The 21,381-nt window shown below is 33.5% G+C and overlaps 1 protein-coding gene across 1 annotated transcript in view; it reads left to right on the top strand.

The window, feature by feature from the left end:
* The window catches only part of LOC114942144 (cell adhesion molecule Dscam2), a 250,788-nt gene that overhangs the window by 145,372 nt on the left and 84,035 nt on the right, over nt 1-21,381 (top strand). The window contains 1 exon segment of the mRNA XM_085488400.1: nt 8,284-8,433. Within this exon segment, the coding sequence (XP_085344526.1) occupies nt 8,284-8,433 (150 nt within the window).

Raw genomic sequence — 21,381 nt, 5'->3', positions numbered from 1 at the left:
CTCTTACTACAGTTGAATTCAACGAAGCACGAAACTTCTGGCTGAACTTCATTCAGTTAGAACTATTCGAAAACGAGCTCCATAATTTAAAGTCAAACAAACCGTTGCCTACTCACAGTCCAATTCTCTCATTAAATCCGTTCCTGGATTCTGACGGTCTAATTCGCGTTGGGGGGCGATTAGAACACTCGTCATTATCTTTCCAGTCCAAGCATCCAATCTTATTAGCCAACCATACGATCACTACCATGATCATCCGTTATACGCATGTTGTATCTCTCCATGCCGGTCTTCAATCCACTCTTTCAAAACTTAGACAAGAGTTTTGGATTTTGAGAGCAAGAAGTCTAGTAAAGTCGGTTATTTATAAATGTGTTCCGTGTACAAGAGAAAAGGCTCAAGTAGCTAGTCAGCTGATGGGCCAGCTACCTACAAGTCGTGTTTCGGCGCCCTCTCGAGCGTTTCTACATAGCGGTGTCGACTACGCCGGACCAGTCTTCACACGTGCTTCAGCCGGCCGAGGAATTACCTCGCGAAAGGCCTACATAGCACTCTTTATTTGTTTAGCCACACGCGCTATTCATCTCGAACTGGTTAGTGATTACTCGACTGCTGCCTTTCTTAACGCTTTTCAAAGATTTTGTGCGCGACGTGGATTACCAGAGGTCATGTACTCGGACAATGGTACTACGTTCGCAGGAGCAGACAAGGAGTTGTCGCAAGCGTATCGAGACGCTCAAAGCGATGTTAACTTTCTCAACTTTATCGTGTCAGATAACATCACATGGAGTTTTATCCCTCCCCATGCACCACACTTCGGTGGATTGTGGGAGGCAGGGGTCAAAAGCGTTAAATACCACCTTCGTAGGATATTAGGAAATCACACCCTCACTTTCGAGGAACTTACTACCGTGCTTTGTAAAGTTGAAGCATGCTTAAATTCAAGGCCCCTGTGCCCATTGACTGATTCGATTGACGATTTTGAAGTGCTCACTCCGGGTCACTTTTTGATTGGATCGGCAATCACAATCAATCCAGAACCTTCTGTTCTGCAAATCAATGAAAACAGACTGTCACGGTGGCAGTTGTTGCGACAGATCACGGAGCGTTTTTGGAAGCATTGGCACGCCGACTATATTAACACGCTTCAACAGCGAACTAAGTGGCGAAAGGCAAAGTCACTTATCCATATCGGTTCCATGGTTCTGACTCAAAATCCTCTTCTTCCTCCTTGCAAATGGGAACTCGGACGCGTAATCCACTGTCAACCAGGCTCTGACGGATTAATTCGAGTAGTTTCCGTCAAAACAGCGAACTCGGAATATAAGCGTCCCATAACTAAGTTATGTGTGCTTCCAATCGACGTTGATTCTGACGATTCCATCGAGGATCAACCTCGAGTGTCAAGCAATTAGCGATAATTCTAGTGTATGTTAATTATACGATTCTAATTCTAATTACGTTATAATTTATGTAGCAAGTAAGTCAAGTTTATGTTCATTAGTTAAGTCAAAGCGTGCAAGTAAAGTCGCCAAGGCGGGCGGCGCTTGCAATCCTAAGTTTAAGGTCGTGCGAATTAGTACGAACAGCGGACACTGTTGTTTACGCGATCTGCGTTAAATGTTAAAATCCGTCCGCGATAACAACAGTGATCTTTAGAAGTCAACTTTAAGTCAATATTGTCAGCCGTTTCAGGTCTACAATTTCACTTTAGTGCGATCTGAGCGTAATCAGAAGTTACATCTCAGTATCGTATATATTGCATGGGATCAATCGTGACGAACAATCACACGCAATTAGTTTTCATTTAGCAAACCTCACTCACACGGGAGTGAACGATGCATCCTTGTGTAAGGTATACCGCGAGATCGAGTAGTTTCGAAATTCAAATTTCGAGGCGGGCGGTATGTTCAGGATTGAGAAAAATTTGCCGCGCTCGATCGAACGAAAATTCACGGCTCAATCGAGAATTTAAGTGAAAGCAATTGCCGCGGGCCTAACACGGCAGCACCTCGCGGCACGCACCGCGGGAAGCGCCGCGGAAGCAAATTTTCGGCCAATTAGCGCGTTCCGCGTGTACCCCTCGCGATCAGGCGGTCGATAGCGTGATCGATGAGGGTAGCATTCCGTCGAAGACAGTCGTCGCGGAGAGAGAGCCGGCGTTGGTCGCAAGTCAGACCAAAGAATTCGCGTTACCGTGTAATAAGTGCGTGAATGTATTATCGCGACAAATACGAACAGATTTGCGCGGTATTGTGTGACATATCGAGAGTGAAGAGTTAACGAGTAATCGGATCTCGTTCGCGACGCAACATACACGTTCTCGCGACGAATTCGCCATTGTCTCGTGCATGCTACGTGCACGTGATCGAACATTACGAGTATTCGGATCCTGCTGGAGGATTCACTGCGATATTCGCGTATCGGTGAATGCATGTCGTGCATTCTCTCTCTCGCTCGTTCTCTCTCTCTCTCTCTCTCTCTCTCTCTCTCTCTCTCTCTCTCTCTCCCGCGCTCTCTCTCACAATTGTCGTAGTACGCCGTCGCGACGAACTCGCCGTCGTATTGTGCACGCTGCGTACACGTGATCGACTCTTGCGAATACTCGAATCCTTCTGGAGGATTCTGTGTGATAGTTAATTGCATATAAATGCACGTGATCGAACATTACGAATATTCGGATCCTGCTGGAGGATTGAATGTCACATAATTGAAGACAATTATTAAGTCGCGTCAAATCATATGTGCGCGTGTTCGATAAATTATAACGGTCGTCCACAAGAGGACAAATTTGTTGTTGTACGATTCGCGATCGTGACTTTCAAATAAGACATTGTTTTCTCTTGCGACAAAAAACATTGGTGTCGATATCGAACAAACAGTTTTTTCTTTTGTGATCGCGAGCTTCGAAACGTGTACAGCAAACGCTTTCGATTCTCATATCGAGTTTTTGTTCTTTTTTTCTTTGATTTGTTTGTGTCAAGTCCAGGTGACTTTCTGACATGTGAAATAATAAATTGATCTGTTTTTGTTCATCAACTTCAAGACTTCTTTTCAATTCGGCTTCCTACGTAAATCATCAATCTCAGCGCACACATGGGTGCGCGATCACCCTATTAAGATACAGTCCACTCAACAATTATCCTATTGTCCATCCATCACATCTCTCATGAGATTCCTATGATTTCTTTCCAAAAAAAAAAAAAAAAAACGGGTGAAGGATTTGAGAGGCGGCGCGCGAGACGCGGCCCTAAAAAGGCCGAGCATGCTCGTTCGCCGCAGCTTCGCGTCGGACCACGGTTCAAGCCGCGCGTTCGCAACAACTATATATTATTATATACTTTATATACTATACTTTATATTATACTATAATACATATAAAATACTATACTCTATATACTATATTATACTATATATACTATACTGTACTGTACTGTGTTTTATTGTACTATACTGTACTGTACTATACATATATATATACTATATACACTATACTATATTATAGATACTATATATACTATTATATATATCTATTATATATATGTACTATACATATATACTATATACACTATACTATATGTACTGTTATATATATCTATATGACTATTATAACTATTAAAACTATTAAAACTATTTTAACTATTAAAAATATATCTATATATTAGATATTTCCAAATAAATGCAATAAATTAGAAGATAATTCTTTGTTGAAAATTAAAGAGGAATTTTTTCATTTAAACATATATTACCTTCCTGAGAGTTATACTAGTGACAGGTAAAAATTAGGTTCTTATTTTTTTTCTTGAAAGCTCTTGATTGTACGAAAAAAATGAAAAAAATAGAAAAATTTCTACAGAAATTAAGCTTTCTAACGCATATTTTTAGATGACCACTTTCCGGTCCATTAAAAAGTTCCAATAAAAAATTGAATAGGGGTTGTTATTTTCCTCTTACAACAATAATTATTATAATAATATTACAGTAAATTTAAAAAATATTAATAGATATCCTTTTTATTAGTGGAGAATATACTTTAATTTTTATTTGTTTTAAATTTGTCCAAAATTTGAAAAGATAAAAAAAATAAATTTGCAATTTTTACCTCCCTCTTTAGAGAAGTGTATTTTTCAGAAAAGAATCTATGGAGGACTAGGTTTTTATAAAAAAATTCTTAATTTTCGACAAAAAAAATCATTTTCTAAAATTTTTCGCACTTATTTAAAAACACCCTGTACAAATATCTTTTCGCCGAGCGCCGCGGTGGAAAAAACGCGAATAATCGCGGTTGCCTCAGTGACTTTTCAGCCTCTGGGGAAAAATGATTGAACGCAGGTTCTCATTTACTACGTTTTCGTCCGTCTATAAATGTGGAAATGTGTTAGTATGAGTAATTTCGCTGGGTTTTTAAATTGTTCCGCACGATGCATTTTGTTCGTTCTACATCATACAGATACTATCTTAAATGCATATAATGAGTAAATGCGAAATTGACATCGAATTTTTGTAAATAAAGCGTTTTTTTTATAATAACGCAACTATTTGCAAATATTCCAGAATAATTTTGGTGTTTATTTGTAGACATTTTTGGGAAATATGTTGTATTGTTAAATGATGAAACCTTATTGTATAGGTAAAATAAAAACTATATAACTGGAAAACTATATATAATATATTCTCATATATTGTACTTTTGCAAAGTAATCGAATTTAGAACATTAAATTCGAATTTTAGATTGAGTACTTGCAAAAGCTTTGAAATAGTACTTATAAATACTTTCTATCGTAAAGTATCTTTTAGTAGTATTCAAATTCTCAGATAAAAAATTTATTTATGATACTTCACATCAGCACAGATATATTCATACACACACATCCATTTACCTACCTTCGCAATTTTATCATAAGTACTCGTAAAAGATTCAAACATTGGATCTAGGTCCGCATGTATTTAGAATTATATTTTTAAAAGACTTTACTCTTCCAAAAATATTTATCCTATTAATTATTTAGAATGTCCTCTTCACAAATTTATAGCTAAAATCTAATTTTGATGCTTATTTATTAATCTTTAATATGTAGCTTTAAAAAATAAGTATCACACTAATTAAAATTAGGCATTAGATTCGACGTTCTGTGTTATTCTCATTTCTGATCCATAAAAAAAACAAAAAATAATAATAGTTTAATTATTCTGGAGAGAATTTTCTTCTAACTTTCATGAATTTTTAAAAATACAGAACAATCAGAAAATTTCATTATATAATTATAAAAATCAAAATTATATACCCTATACTTTTTAAAAAACTTGATATTTTAATTCTCTATAAATAGTTTCAACCTATCTCGTTCAGATTCAAATCTACTTCATAGTACATTTTTAAAATTAATTATAGATGATTCAAAATCATGCAAATAAGAACTTACTTGTAAGTATTTAATTCTATCGCTACATACAATATTTTGATATAGATTATGTGCTCATAAAAACTGCACGAATGTTTTACATGCACATTTCAATGAAAAAATTCTTTAGATTATATATCTTGAAAACAATTTTATATACGAATTTTACACAGGATATATTTTTCTATAAGAATATAAATGAAATAACTGAGAGAGAAAAAAAGAGAACAAATGTAATGTAAATTTTCTATTTTTTTTTATCTTGAAAAAAATTCTATATAAATAAAAATGTGCATCGAAAACCTCTCTACATTCCGCGCATTGTTTATTGAGGAAAATTAAAATTTCTCGATATAACGAAGCGCTGTCCGTTTTAATTCGCGTAATGCATAGTATCAAGAGTGCGCGGGATAAAACGAAGAAATGAAGTAGCCTCTGCTGCGCACAATCATCGTTTTCGAAAAATAACTGGAAAACGCGGAAGGACCTTCAAAAAGAGCCGGCCTCTTTCCCGCGCGGACCCATTAAATTCCTACGGAGTTTGATTAACGCTCATTCAACGTCGAGTATTGAATGTCGGCTCGTATCCTGAATCCAACTCCCTCTCCTCACGATCGTGTGTTCTATCGATCGTCCGACCGTCTGACAGGAAATTAATTTATTATTGCGCCTCTCACTCTCTCTTTCTCTTTCTCTCTCTCTCTCGGTGCTTCTGCACGCAATTTCTTCGATTATTCCGTAAATACGGATCATGAGCAATTAACAAAATTTCATGTGATATTACGATTATTAATTATTATTTCACGACACGCGCGCGTAATTACGTACTATTAATCGATCGTTATATTACGCTCGTAAATTGCTATCGCTTTTTGCGGTGCATTCTGCAGCGCGCAAGCATATTTTTCAGATTGTAAATTCTCTCTCTCTCTCTCTTTCTTCGATGCGAAAATTTTGCTCCTAGTGCAAATTTCCCTTTGTGAGAGCGCAATGCGCTTTAAAACGTGAAATTTATTGCGAAAATTATAAAATTTATTACGAAAATACTTTGTGCGAGATGTGATTAATTAATAACAGAGGTAAGATAAAAGATAATAACCTTAATATTTTTAATTCCGTTTTTTTTTCTTGTACCGTGAATATTTTGCGGCCACATGATGAGTGCAGTCCATAAATTAATAATCCTACTTTAAATATGTATGAATATGTAATGCACATGTAGACACAATTTTGTACAACTTTTTACTATTAATGTGATAATCTGAGCCATTGCGTTTCTCACGTTTGCCATTTATTTACTAAATATAATGAATAACGCTATTATTACATTTATATATATATATATATATATATATATATATATTTATTTTACGCGCATTTTGTTTTGTACTCGGATCATTAATTATTCAATTATTTATTGAAACGTATTCATTATCACGGCAATATGTAATTTATTATGCGCGTATTGTTTCTTATAATCTGTATTAAAAATAACTTATACGATATTTGCAATTTATAATTAATGTAATAATAATAACAATTTAAATTAAAAGTACTATGTACTAGAAAAAGGCTCAAATAAAACAGAATGTGTTTTTTTCTGTAATTCCAATATAGAGTACAACACTGACAGGGAGATTAAAGTATCTCTATTATAAAACTCTCTCTCTCTCTCTGTCTCTCTTTTAATCATTTTTTTTTTTTTATAAAACTTTTGATTCGCGGAGATATGCGCGTATATAACAGAAGGGGAGAAAAGAGGGCACAAGCGCGCGTGCAACTACGATCGCTGGTGGAATTCACTCGAGAGGTGCTAATTTTTTTTCTCGTTTTTTTTTAACCGACCACCTACCCGTTTTAAGCCACCGAGTGCGCTGGCGGGCACGCTGTCATCATTCAGCGGTTACGTTCGATTTTTTACGAGTATTGATTCTCAATCGTGCCGATACGGCATCTTTTTGCCTCCATTGATCGGACGTTTTAGACAGGCTCGCTTAAACGGAGATAGTTTTTCGTTATATGAGAGAGAGTCTAGTTGCGAATAATTTTTCTGCTATTATTGTTTCTCTCGGCACGATTTTTTTTTAAACTGGCCGTTTTGGCGCCGCTTTTCCATTAAAAAAATTTCCATATTAATGGAAGCTCGACGAAGACGACAGGTCAGGAATATAAGAGAAAAAAAGAGCGATTTGTCGAGTACTTCATATTGAGTGTTTCGTAAATTCGTGTTGTATTTTAAAGAAATAAATCGGGATTCAGAAAAATGACTTTATTCTTTATAATTTAAAAATTTTTCAATTGTTTTTTCTGAATTATCTTTAAAATGTGGGGTTATTTCGAAAAATTTTACCAGTTTATAAAAAGCCAAATATGCCATTATGAAGCCGTAAAACTTTTATTTAAAGAATTTTCTTATAATTCTTTTCGTTTCGATGATATTCGCTTCGAAATGTAAAAATCAATTTTCTTTAAGGAGTTGTTTTCACTCCTTAAATCGTTTTTAGCACCAACAAAAAACCGAATGTCCCCCCCCTTGTTAGTTGTAATGTATAAACTAATTTTATGTAAACAAAACTCCTTTAAATGTATTTTTATAAACATGAAAATGTGTAAAATTTAATAATAATAAATTAAATAATTAAATAAATTAAATTAATTAACAGAATCACATCAATTAAAATACAAAACAAATTAGGAAAACAGCACATGCGCTATTAGTAAACAAATGAATGACAGAGATTAAAAAATAAAATTTCTCGAAAATAATGCATTTAGAGAAATTTTGCCAACAAAAAATACGGCAGTTTGACATTACAAAATATTCTGCGTTCTCTCTACCGAGCTTCGTATCGCTGATACAATTACAATTTCTGTTCGCAGGCGAGAAACATCACATGCTGCCAACCGGAGAGTTACTAGTCTTTTCGGTGACTCCCGCTGATGCCCATTCAACCTATCGATGCCGCACCGTTCATCACGTGACCGGTGACACTGTAGAAAGTTCTTCGTACGCTAGGCTCGTGGTTACTGGTAAGTTCTCGCAGGATGTACGTTCGTCCGTCAAACTTCCTCGAGTAAAAGTTTTGGGATTCTACAAATGCTCTTAATATCACGCAAGTTCCAAGAATACCACAAAGTTGAAGAAAGGAAGATTCGAGATAGTTAATAGAAGCATGTAAAAGACTGTCTGAATAATAATGAAACAATGATTCAGTAATTAGCACGTTGAACTTAATAATAACCGTTCTCACGAATAGTCTGAAGAGCGTCGTGTAAAATGGAGAAAAATTTTATATGTGATTTACATTTAAATTAAACCTGGGGACGAATATACCCAAAAAAAAATCTAGAAATAATCCTTGTGCTAGTCTTCAAGTAAACATCTAGTTAATTACAAGACTAACCCAGATAGCACTTATGTTCAAAATTGGTGCATAAGACATCTTTAAAATGTTTTTAAGATGTCTTTGGGATATTATATCATAAGATTTCTTAAAGATATCTTAAATATTTCTTAATGATGTCTTGATCAATGGATTACTATGATTTAGGTATCACCAGGAACTGTAATAGTGCTACTTATTATAATCTACTCTATTACTACATTCAAACTATTACTTATTAACTTTGCAAACTTTCTTATCTTCTACAACAATATAACTCTAGCTACTTTTTATATTCTATATTCATCGCTGAAAAATTTGCACTCTTATTTTAGAGTCCCACTTACTTTTAGAATACTCTGCATAATAGACGCTAAAAGGATTCTCTTACTTTAAGAGGAGAATCCCATAAAGATTAGTATCAGATATTCCAAAAAATGTATATAAAATGGAATTTATTGTTACATTTAAAAAACTATATATTATTTTACAACCTACAGATAAAGAAGAAAGACCATAAAAAATCATAAACCGAGACGTGTAGATCAAGCATGAAGCACGAGACTTGTGTTCTAAACGATTAAATTAGATTATGTTACTTAACTCTCTCATCTCGTCTTCCTTTTCGAGTCACTTATTAACTTCATCTATTCTTCTAATAATTAAAAAACTCTTCAATGACAAACACTGCACTGCACTATATAAATTGCAACAATATTAATTTATAATCAAATATACGTTGCTATTACAATATAACTTTAATCAACAATTCCCATAAAATATACGACCATTTGTTATTAACAAAGAATACATTCTTAATTCTAGATGATGTTCTAGAAACACTTAAAGATATCTGTTAAGGAGATGCTGATTAGACCTGTTTTATGGACAAATATTATTTTTATTTAATTCGAATCTTTATTAGCTATACAAAATAAAAAAATTCTTTACTATTGTAGAATTAACCCAGCAAACACGGTATATAAATATACATGTAAGTATTCAAGCATGTTACATGTAACGTATATGTTAGTTGTAATTTTCCACTCATAGATGTAACATTTTTAATATAACATATATTACATTGTAGTTATATTGTCATTATATCCCAAGATAGCATTGACTTATCAATACATCAACGTGCTATTTGGTATATGATTACAATCTAACTACAATGTAATATATGTTATATTAAAAATGTTACATCTATGAGTGGGAAATTACAACTAACATGGATGTTACATGTAACGTACACGTTGTATTACCTGTTACATTCCGTTTTATTATAGCAATGTAACAGTTATATATCGGTGTTTGCTGGGAAAGTATTCATAATAACAAATCTGGATTATTATATGTATATAAAAAAAGAAATCAAGAAAGTTAAATAATTACAGTTTTTTTATCGTTTAGGTTAGATTGGCCCAATGCAAAAGACTGATAGAAAAACTAATTATTTAGTTTTCTTGTATTTTTTATATATATATATTTAGTAGCCCAGATTTATTATTATGAATACTTTAATTCTAATAAAAGATTTTTCATTCTATATAACCAATAGAGAGTTAAATGAAAATATGTCGATAAAACAGACCTATAGTCAGTATCTCTTAAAGAGGAATTTTAATAGTATTTACACTTTGTTCTTTCACTTCGAAAATACAATTTTTATTTTGATGTACCATTTTTCAGATACAAAAAATTAAACATTTTATATTTGTTCCATGACTTGATATTTTTCTCCTTTACAAAAAAGAATTCAACAGTTTAAATCGAACATTTTTCTCTCTTGTGAAAAAAGAGGTGCAAATGCGGGCGCGCTTACACTTATCCGCGACGTTCTCTCACGGTCCATACATAAACATTCCCTCTCAGCTGCGCGCGACCTCTTACGTCCCGCTAATCCGTTATGCCCGTTACGTTTCACGTGTTTGAGCTGAAACTCCGAGCGGCGGCATAATTGCGATCCACCCCGTACGTGAGCGGCCGTTCATCCGTAGCATTTCTCGGGGATGACCGCGGGTGAGGTTATTCCCCGTGTTTTATGCATTTACTTAAACACGCGGCCGCGTTTGCACAAGACTCCCTCACGCGCGCGAGCGCGTGTCTGTTTGCATAGCGAATCATGATGCATTGTTGCACATTTGCTTGCATATATGCTGCCACCAAGCTCCTCCGTCGAGATGTAATTCCTCTCCCTTTTGGAGGTTAGGTCTCCGCCGCTGTTACACGTGGCGCTTTCTTCATGAATAAATCATGAGTGTCCGAAATGCTAATGGCCGAAACGTTCACCGACGATATTTCTGTCCGCCGACCCGACATCGTCGAAAATATGTTTGGCGTTCGAAAGGCCAGACTGCGCACCGATAGATTCGATCGAGGCAATCATCTGCGAATATTATTTCTTTCAATTTTTACGTAAAAATGCTATTACTCGTTGATGTACATAGATAAAGAAATTTTATTTTATTATATTGTATTAAAATAAAATGTTAGTATAATGTAAATTTTATTTTATTTTAATATTATTTTATTTTAAGACATTAGATTTTAATATTTTTATCTATTTTTCATCTAATTATTTATTTATTAAATATTTGTAAGTATCTATTATATTAAAATAGAATAAAATGTATATATATTAAAATTTTATTTTATTATAACAACAGATAAAAGTATTGATTATAACAAATATTGATTCACATTATGTTACATTACCTCTATAATTTAAATTTTTTTGTTTTAACATAAAATCGTTAAGTTCCTCATTTTGTTTCTACATGTATTTTAATCGTAAAAAAGGATTTATTATTTTATTCATCCAATAAAAAGATAAGTGTGCACAAAAATGATTAATATTTTGTCGGTAAAACATGATAGTTTCAGATTTATTTAAAATTTTGTGTGGAACTTTTGATTTTTTAAGATTCAACTTTATCCTTGTTATTCCATAATAAATAAAGAATTGACTCACCATTTATATTTTCTCGAACAGCACACATATCCCGAAGACGTTCAGAGAACATCCTGAGAATGTTCGAATGTTCTCCGAATATTCTGTGAATATCCTCTGAATATATTTCAGATGTTGTGCTATTAGGGTTATAATTAAATACAATGTACAGTGATGTTTTGTATTAATATTGTCTTGATTAATGTACAACCAAAGTGGCTTATTATGTTGCTTATCTTTTGTTTTTCATAAAAATCACGACATCTACATTTACAGAGAGCGCTCGGTCGAGAGACGATACAAAAGGCGTCTGACGATCTTGTCATGGGGAGAAACTCAGTAGTTTCTCATACGAACGATCTTGTCAAGAGAGAACTCGGCTAGGTTCGTCGGCGCACTTCAGTCAACGCGTCAGAGAGATGCTGACTGATAAGGCATAAAATGGGTCGAACGTGGATGAGAACTGCGGAACAATGGAGGCTAATGATGAGAGAGTGCACCATCTTGTCTATTTCGGTCGACCGCGCCGAAACCGATAAGATAGCAAAGGAAGCGCCGAATGAGTATACTGTTCCCTTCTTATTGACGTCACTCGCCGTTAAATTAACCTTTGTGCATCGAAGAAAGTTAAGAGATATCGCGCGAACTCGAGTTGCAGAAAATTCCAAAGATGTGCAAACAAAATATACCTATATTGTACGTTCTGACCTAATTTTTCATTTATAAAACCTTCAATAAAACATACGTATTTGAGTTACACTTTCAAATATTTTGCTACAGTTTTGCACAATGCATGAAAAATTGGCATATATCTTTTAAAAAAATAAAATTTGATTAACTAGAAACTATTTGAATTGAAAAATGTTTAGGAAAACATGTCAAATGAGAAACTATGAAGGTTTTTATTATTTTGGATTTATGAGACAATAAATTGTCCAATGACTATATAAAAAAATTTTTAACAAAATCTTGTTTAGTTATTGGTTAGTATATAGATTTTATTTTTTAATAGATAACACTATTAGAAAATTTATCGCATAGAAAATTAGTTAGAAAATTAATCTAAAACGATGAATTTAAGTTTCTTCAAATTTCAAAATAAAAATCCAGTTCCTATTAATTTGATATCAAAATATTCTTATTTTTTTCTGCTCAAACGTTAATCAAATTTGATAAGACAAAATTACTAAACACGCACGTTCAGGCAAAACTGACAATATTCTGACTTTTATTTTTTAATCAAAAATTTGCCAGAAACTATATTAACTAATATACTTTATAGCTGGTCTATATCCACGCGAAAAAATGTATTATAAGTTTTATCCAGCATTATGTATTATTATAGATTTATTTATTTATAGAATTTTTTTATATAATAAATTTATTATTATACTCTTCTATAAGTAGTAGTATAATAATATATAACTATAATAATATTTATTATTATTAATTTTATTAAAATTAATTAATATTACAACGTGATATTAGCGTTAATATATAATAATATAAGCAAGTAAAATAACAATATACATTTATAATATAGGTAAATAAATGTGGAAAATGAATTTTTTACAATATTCATTATTATGGACTTTATTAATATTATAATTTAATATTAACGTTAATATAATTTTTAATTAAAGCAAATAGCATAGCAGTATACATTTTTAATATATGTTTTCTGCGGAAAATGAATTTTTTACGAGCACATTTTCTAAATGCCGCCAGAAAAATTGCTGGCAAATCGCAACGAGAAAGCTTTAGCGCCACTTTGTCGAGCATCAGTCTTATTTTCGCGGTTCAGCGTCCTCTTGTCTCTCTTCCTCTCTTTTTGCTATCATCTATGTGCCGCCATTATTCGCTCCCTCCCCCTATATTTTTCGCGATCTTTCTCTATCCTACCCTCTTCCCTTCTCTTCCTCAGTCGCCTTTCGTGCCAGCAACACGTCGGAGTTATAACACTTCGCCGCCGCATTTTAGGGAAGCGCGGCCTTTTAGGCGAGAGATGGCGGCATCCATTAAAAAAAAGCTAGATATGCAGCTGTGATCCCGCGCAGAGCATTTAGAACTGAAATTTTTAAAGCGGGCGGAAAAAGTCGTCGCTAATGCATCGATCAAATGCGACGTGATATCGATTCATTTTTAAGTTTACCTCGCTTTTAAGCACGGACGTTTTTGTCGCAGAAGAGAAGAGAGAGGGAAAAAGAAAATTGTGGTTCACGAAGGAGACATTTAAGAATGTTTGCAAAATAGATTGTTTGCTAAACGAGATGTGAAGTGGACGGAAATTTAATATCCAGTCTTTACCAACATCCGATACTTTACAATGTTTAATAGCTTCCGTCTCGCGTCAGTTTTTTCGCCCTTTTTATAAATTGATTCTGAAATGTCGATTTCTATTGCGTTGAAAAAAAAATGGAAGAAATTTGAAAGATTTTGTTAGTTCACCTACTCGTAAGAAAGTAATTAATCGAGAAAGAGTGAGCTTAAAATATATTTTTTAAATCGATTTTTAGAAAGTAAACATACATGTATTTAAGTTTCCTTTTTTTGCTATTAATATTACTAACTAATATTATACTTATTTTTTAAGTAAAATCATTAATTATTGAATTTTTTAATTATATGCATTGCTTTTAAAAATCGCTTTAATAATTGTATTGCGCTCGACCTCCCGCGCTAGTTTGTTATTGTCAATTTTTACTATATTATTTTATGTAAAAATATTTTTATAATTATTATTCGATTTCTAGAAAATAAAATTTGATTGCTAAATTTGATTCGGACTTTGAGGTACATATTGAACTTGATGCCATCCTCATATGCAGCCAAGCGAGATATGGGACTGCGCTAATTGAACGCGACACACACATGAAAAAATGTCACTTAAAAAAAAACCATTTGGCAGCTCGCGGACGTGTATTAATTAAGCTCGCTCTGGACTTTCTCCAACTGCTTTTAGCTTCGACTTTTAGACCAAAGTTCCGAAAAACCGTGGGGCGAACTTTTTCCCGTACGTCGGACGCATCTCGCGAGGATTGCCAGAGATTCCGAAAGAACATTAAAAGTCAGATTTACAACGAATTTTCATTAAGCAAACGAGGTGTGCGATTTAAGGGAATGCCGGAGCGACGGCCGAACTCCGATAGGTTAGCACCACACATCAAACATATGCACGTATACAACACATACGCGTAAAAATGTTTTTGATATATAACTTTTTTATTAGACTTGCAATCTCACTTTTAATCGTTTACTAATAATTCTTCATATTATCCTTACCGCGTATACTATATTTCATGCACAGACAAACTGCAGAACTTTTTTATTAAATAAGTATTATTACGAACTGACACAAAGAAGCCGATAACAAAACTGTAATTTTTGATTTTTATATGATTTATATATGCAAACATAGCTAGCGCGGTCCGTTTTTATAAGTACTTTAATCGTGGAAAAGGATTTATTGATCAGTATAGTCAATAAAAAGTTATATAAAAATAACTAAATATTCTCGCATTCGGTCGGTAAAAACATCATCCGGCATCCAGGTGTGCGATTTAACGTAACGAACAAAACGTAAGGGTATTCGACTATCGACGCGATTGTACGCGGGCCCCGAAAGTTCGCCGTGGAAGATAGGAGTCATATCGGGGATAGTTGGAAAGGCGATTCACATCGCAATGGAACAAGTCGAGGACAGATCGGGCGACCCTGTTAAACCGAGCGCTAAATTAGTTCGACGGCCGAATAGTTTCCGGTGAATATAACATCTTCTAGCCGCTTTCGTCGGTGAATACGATCTCGTTCTCTCGCAAGATGTCTTTTTGTGTGTTGAGATGAAGAGAAAGAGAGAGAGAGAGAGAAAGCTGGATTGACACTTTCCTCTAACTTGGAGACACTAATCAAGATCCAGAATGCAATTCACATTGCAGTTACAAACAGCTTCCTACTGAGTACGTGAAACTTGCGCGATTCTCTTTTATTTACGATCCGACTCTTACGCGAAAATATATTCCGAAAAATTCCGCCAGCCAAATAAATGCGTCCCGAACGGAGATGACGGGTTTCTGGAACATAAGTTTCTTGTGTATGTCGCTGTTGGAGTTCGAGTTTGATTTGCGGAGAAAAGAAGGGAATTTATTGCATCTCTCGCGATGTCGCGATATAGAACATGTACAATATACATATGTATATATACAGGATGTCCCAAAGCTTGTAATAAATCTGTTAATGTGATTCTTGAGATAATTTGGAGACGATTTTTTCTCAACGAAAATGTCGAGACATCAATAATTTTCGAATTATAAGCGATTGAAAATAAGGGGTCTTTCGGAAAGCAAGTCTTGTGGAAACATAAAATATTAACCAAATCATATTCTTTTATTAATTTCATGTAAAGTTTACTTTAATAAAATTTTAATTTAAGGCTTAATTATGAAGGTACATGATGGCAAAAATTGAGAACATGCAAAAAATGATAGCCTCCCTCGACATTTTTGCTGAGGAAAAATTGTCTCCAAATGATCCCAGGAATCTGCCATTAACAGGTTTACTATTAATTTTGGGACACTGTATATATATATATATATTGTATATATATATATATATATATATATATATATGTATATATGTATATATATATATGTATATATATATATATATATATATGTATATATATATATATATTGAATATCTAGATATATATATATATTGAATATCAATTGTCACACAAAGTTCTAACCTACCCTAACTTAAAGTTGAAAACGTAGAGAGAGAGAGAGAGAGAGAGAGAGAGAGAGAGAGAGAGAGAGAGAGAAAGAGAGAAAGGATTTTATGTATTTAATATCGAAAATAGTATAAAATGGCATATTATATACAAGAGATAAAATTCATATATAAGTTTTCTATATGATAAATTTTTCCATAATTTTGTTCAATATTTGTGATTTAATGTTCTTTAATTCTATTTCGACATTGATAATTTTAACTAAATTTTAAATATAAATTATTGTTTTGATGAAAATCAGGTATCTCTGATTAATATCGAAAGTAATAGTACAATTAAAAAATATATACAAAACACGTTAAAAAATAGATATAAAATTGAAGAATTGATAATCCTAGTACGATTTTAACTCATAATATTTTTCGTTTAAATATTATACTGTAATTCTTTGATTACTTTACGCGTGTCAGGACATATAATAAAACTTTAGTACTCATACCATAAATTCACAGTGAATTAAATAAATGGTATATACATATGAATGACACGAACAATAAATGCACATAACAATGTGATCATGCAAATAATTTAGCGAGATTTAATTTATTTAAAATACGTATCACAAAATTTTTTATTTAAAAACTGTTGTTGCAATATCCTATAGTATTCAATAAGAATGGATAAATAATATTGCTTGTATTACCCTTCTGAATTTATTTTGCGTTCAAAAACTTTGCATGTGGTTGCGTGCGCGCGCGCGCGCGCGTGTGTGTGTAAGAGAAATATCTTCCTGAAGTTTTAATTAAATTTTTCTCTTCAAATCCGCATATAATCCAGCCGAGTTAAACGCCATTGAGAGAAAATCTTCATTACGTTCTACATAGTGACGACAACGTTTCTTGAGCGTTCCCTGCCCTCTTTTTACCTCTCCACCATCGCGAGCATATCGCTTCGGCGTCCGTCTGTCTGTCTATCTGTCTGTCGGCGCGAATTCCGCCGAGTCGCGACTTCCTAACTTCCGGCTAATTAAACTTTCGTTTGCTCGATATTAAATTCTGCCGATGTTGCTCTCGAAACGCGATGAATCGAGAGCACTGACTTTATATCGCGCTCCTCCTTCGTCTTTTCTCTCCTCCCATTCGTCCCTCTCTCTTTCTTCCCCGCGGAAATGCATTTAAAATTTTACCCTTGCTTTGCCTGTCCTCTCCGTTTCTCTCGAATTCCCCTACCAACCTTCTCGCGCAGATCTGCGGAACAAGTTGGAGGGTGGGCTTTCATTGGACCCTCGCGACTTCTCTCCCTCAATGGCAGAGGGAAGGATAAAGCACGAGAAAGAGAGAAAAAGGAAGAAGAAGAAGTGGCGAACCCCTGAACGGTGGTCGTCTCATTTTTGCGGGGGATGGGAGGAAAAACTCGGCGAAAACGCTAAGTGCAATCTGCAGAGCCGCCGATGCAGCAGTCGGCAAGAAACAATGCTGCCGTCACGGCACCACACCTCCTTATCGAGCCACTACCCTCGCTTCTCCCTCCCTTTCTTCAATGTCTTTAGTAGATCCCCACGTTGATAGGATCGAAGTGGTAGTTTCTAGAGAGATGCAATTTTATAGGAAAATCTGCACGTTCGAAATGTTGGTCGCATCAATGCAATTGAATTTCGCCGTTTAACTGGAAATCTTTTGAATTAGCTTTGTGTATAAGAAATTTCTCTTCTCGCAAATCTTCTTTTATACCCAGCAAACACAGTATATAAATGTTATATACTCAAGCATGTTACATGTAACGTGTATGTTAGTTGTAATTTCCCACTCATAGATGTAACATTTTTAATATTACATATATTACATTGTAGTTATATTGTCATTATATCCCAAGATAGCACTCTTATCAATACAGGTACATCAATGTGCTATGTGGTATATAATTACAATATAACTACAATGTAATATATGTTATATTAAAAATCTATGAGTGGGAAATTACAACTAGCATGGATGTTACATGTAACATACACGTTATATTACCTGTTATATTCCGTTTTATTATAGCAATGTAACAATTATATATCGGTGTTTGCTGGGTACATTATTATCTACAACATCTTCAGCTGTATACAGAGTTTGATCTAATATTTGATTAAAAATGCATAATATTTTATGCAACGGTAAAAATGAAGCAACGTTCTTTCACTCCATTAGTTTATTGTGTTAACTTAATCACGCGGTACATTCATTTACAATTTTATTCATTCTTTCATTAGTGTAAACATATCATCGAATGTATGCAACTATCTCGTACATTTTTCAAAACTTCAATTTTCATAGTTCGTAGTTTATTCTCCTTTCTACAAACAAGAGCTGTCAAATTGGCTCTGAAATATTACTACTAGTGCTTCAAAAAACCTAGTCAGGATGACATTATTGATATTTTATGTTCTAATCATGATGCATAAATAACTATAGACACTAAATGTGTCTAGCTAATTTGTAAGCTCTATATATACTAGAGTGAGCCATCAGCTACAGTTTCCAGCCATCTGCTGGTTTTAGTTTGCACAAGTTCTTCTATGGAAGTATAAAATTAAAGTTAAAATAAACACCACAGAAAAAGAACAGATATAGGTTTGATGTCAAAGTTTAACTCATTTTTTTTGTTTTTAGCTATGATATCATAATGGTATCAACCAATCATTTTTGATAAAAATAACTTCTAAACCAAATCTATCTATCTTTTAAACCTGTTTTTATTACTCCTACTCTTCGATGGCTCACTCCAGTATATATAAAGCTCAATGGCTAATATTGACTCAGACATGGCTATTTTCAAGTGGAAAGATATTAATGACATCATTTGTACATGTATGTACATACAATGTTAATTGACCAATTATGACAAAAATGAAATGACAATTGTTATTTTCATACTTCTAGTCTTTTGTCGAATTAATTTGATAAAATTAAAGATGTTTCTTTACGATTGCAATACAAATGCGATGATCCCAAGAAAGTTCAATTTCATATAAAAAACGAGAAATAATTACGGAATTACAGCTTTCCTTATCTACTTTATCTCGATGTGACGTCTCGAATGACAGATGAGCTGTCAACTCATCATATTATATACTTTATATTAAAAATATAAATTTTGTATGAATATAAACACAAGATCCTTGGGATTAACATACATGATAAAAAGCATTGTTATCTTCTAAATTTAGATTAGAAGTCCAATATAAAAGTATAGTTTGTATTACGATTTGTACGTATGTGTGCGTACGTTGTAGGTATAATAGAGCAGAAAACAGCGATACATATTTACGTTCAAACTTATAATAGTATTAAACGTAGCAAAAAGTGACTTCATATGTGCCATTATTACATAGCTAGATTTCTAATACATGTTTGATCTGGATGATTTATAATGTGAAATTCAAAATATCTGTAATTATTGGGGGGAAAGGAAGTTTTCTCGTACGAGAACGCTGGGTTGACCGTTAGATCATATAACGATATATCTGTAATTATTCTTCGAAAATTAGTTGGTAATTACCGATATTTTTAACTCAAAAAGAAGGGCGCTATTATTTTATCGAAGTTCGTCGTTCGCTGAGGGATCCCCTTAAGGAGATGCTGATTAAATGTTTTATCGACAAATATGATTTTTATTTAACTCTTTATTACCTATACAGAATAAAAAGTTCTTTACTAGAATTGAATTATTCATAATAACATATCTGGACTATTATATCTGTATATAAAAAGAAACCAAAAAAGTTAAATTACAGTTTTCTTATCATTTAGGTTAGATTGACCCAATCCAAAAGACCGATAGAAAAACTGTAATTATTTAGTTTTCTTGTTTTTTTAATATATACATGTAGTAGCTAAGATTTGTTATTATGAATACTTTAGTTTTAGTAAAAAGTTTTTCATTCTGAATTGCCAATAAAGAGTTAAATGAAAATAATATTTATCGATAATGGAGATCTAATCAGCATCCCTTTAAAACATAAAAGAAACACTCTTAATTTTTCATTCTTCTCCTTTATTTATTTATTTTTTTTCATTTTTCTCTTTGTGCATCATATTTCGCGTCATATGCATTTATATTTTTATAAAGACGCATTCACACGTGGCCGAGATATGTCCAAGTGGAAAGAGCGGTCGCGCGGGATGATTTACATGGAATTAGGAAAGAATATCAACGCGCGCGCGTCTGTTACATATCCGATGTTACATTCGCCGCCACATGTCGCTCTCGTCGCTCATTTAAACGCATTGGCAAGATCACACGAGATTGAGAGACAAGGGTACGCGTGGTATTTCATCTTTTCTTCTTGCGTATGTACCCTTCGCGTATTACATACGTACGTACATACGGCGTGTGCAACGACACCGTCGCAAAGCCGGCGTAATTCAATGCAAACAGCGAGAGGCAGGAACGCTTTAAAATACAACGCTGTGCGCGACGCTGAAAAGCTCGTGCGAAAGTACGCGCGAACAAACTCCATAAACGGCGACAATTATTTTGGCAAACAACACGGCGACGACTTACTCGCGCGGAGTAATAATGGATATATAATTATGAAAAGGCTTTTTTCATGTTTAATTTATTTTTATTTATATTTCATCCTTATTTCTCATTTTTTAATTAAAAAACACCAAGTTTACTCAAATTGTTCTTAATTCATTAACCCAAGTTACTTCGCAATCTCATATAATGTACTCTGTTATATAGCATGTACTTTGACTTAAACGTGATACTATTTTAGCATATCTTGTTCTACAATAGATGCTAAAAGGAATCTCTTATTTTAACAAATCCTCTAAATATATTAATATTAATTTAATTAATATTAATTATTTCTAACTTATAATAATGTAGACAAAATAAGATTTATTTTTACATTAACAAAA

The sequence above is a fragment of the Nylanderia fulva genome, unplaced genomic scaffold (genome assembly GCF_048542155.1).
Source record: "Nylanderia fulva isolate GAGA-0341 unplaced genomic scaffold, ASM4854215v1 Scaffold69, whole genome shotgun sequence".
Lineage (NCBI taxonomy): Eukaryota > Metazoa > Arthropoda > Insecta > Hymenoptera > Formicidae > Nylanderia > Nylanderia fulva.
Note: the sequence above shows the minus strand (reverse complement) of the source record. Positions and strands in the feature narration are given on the sequence as shown.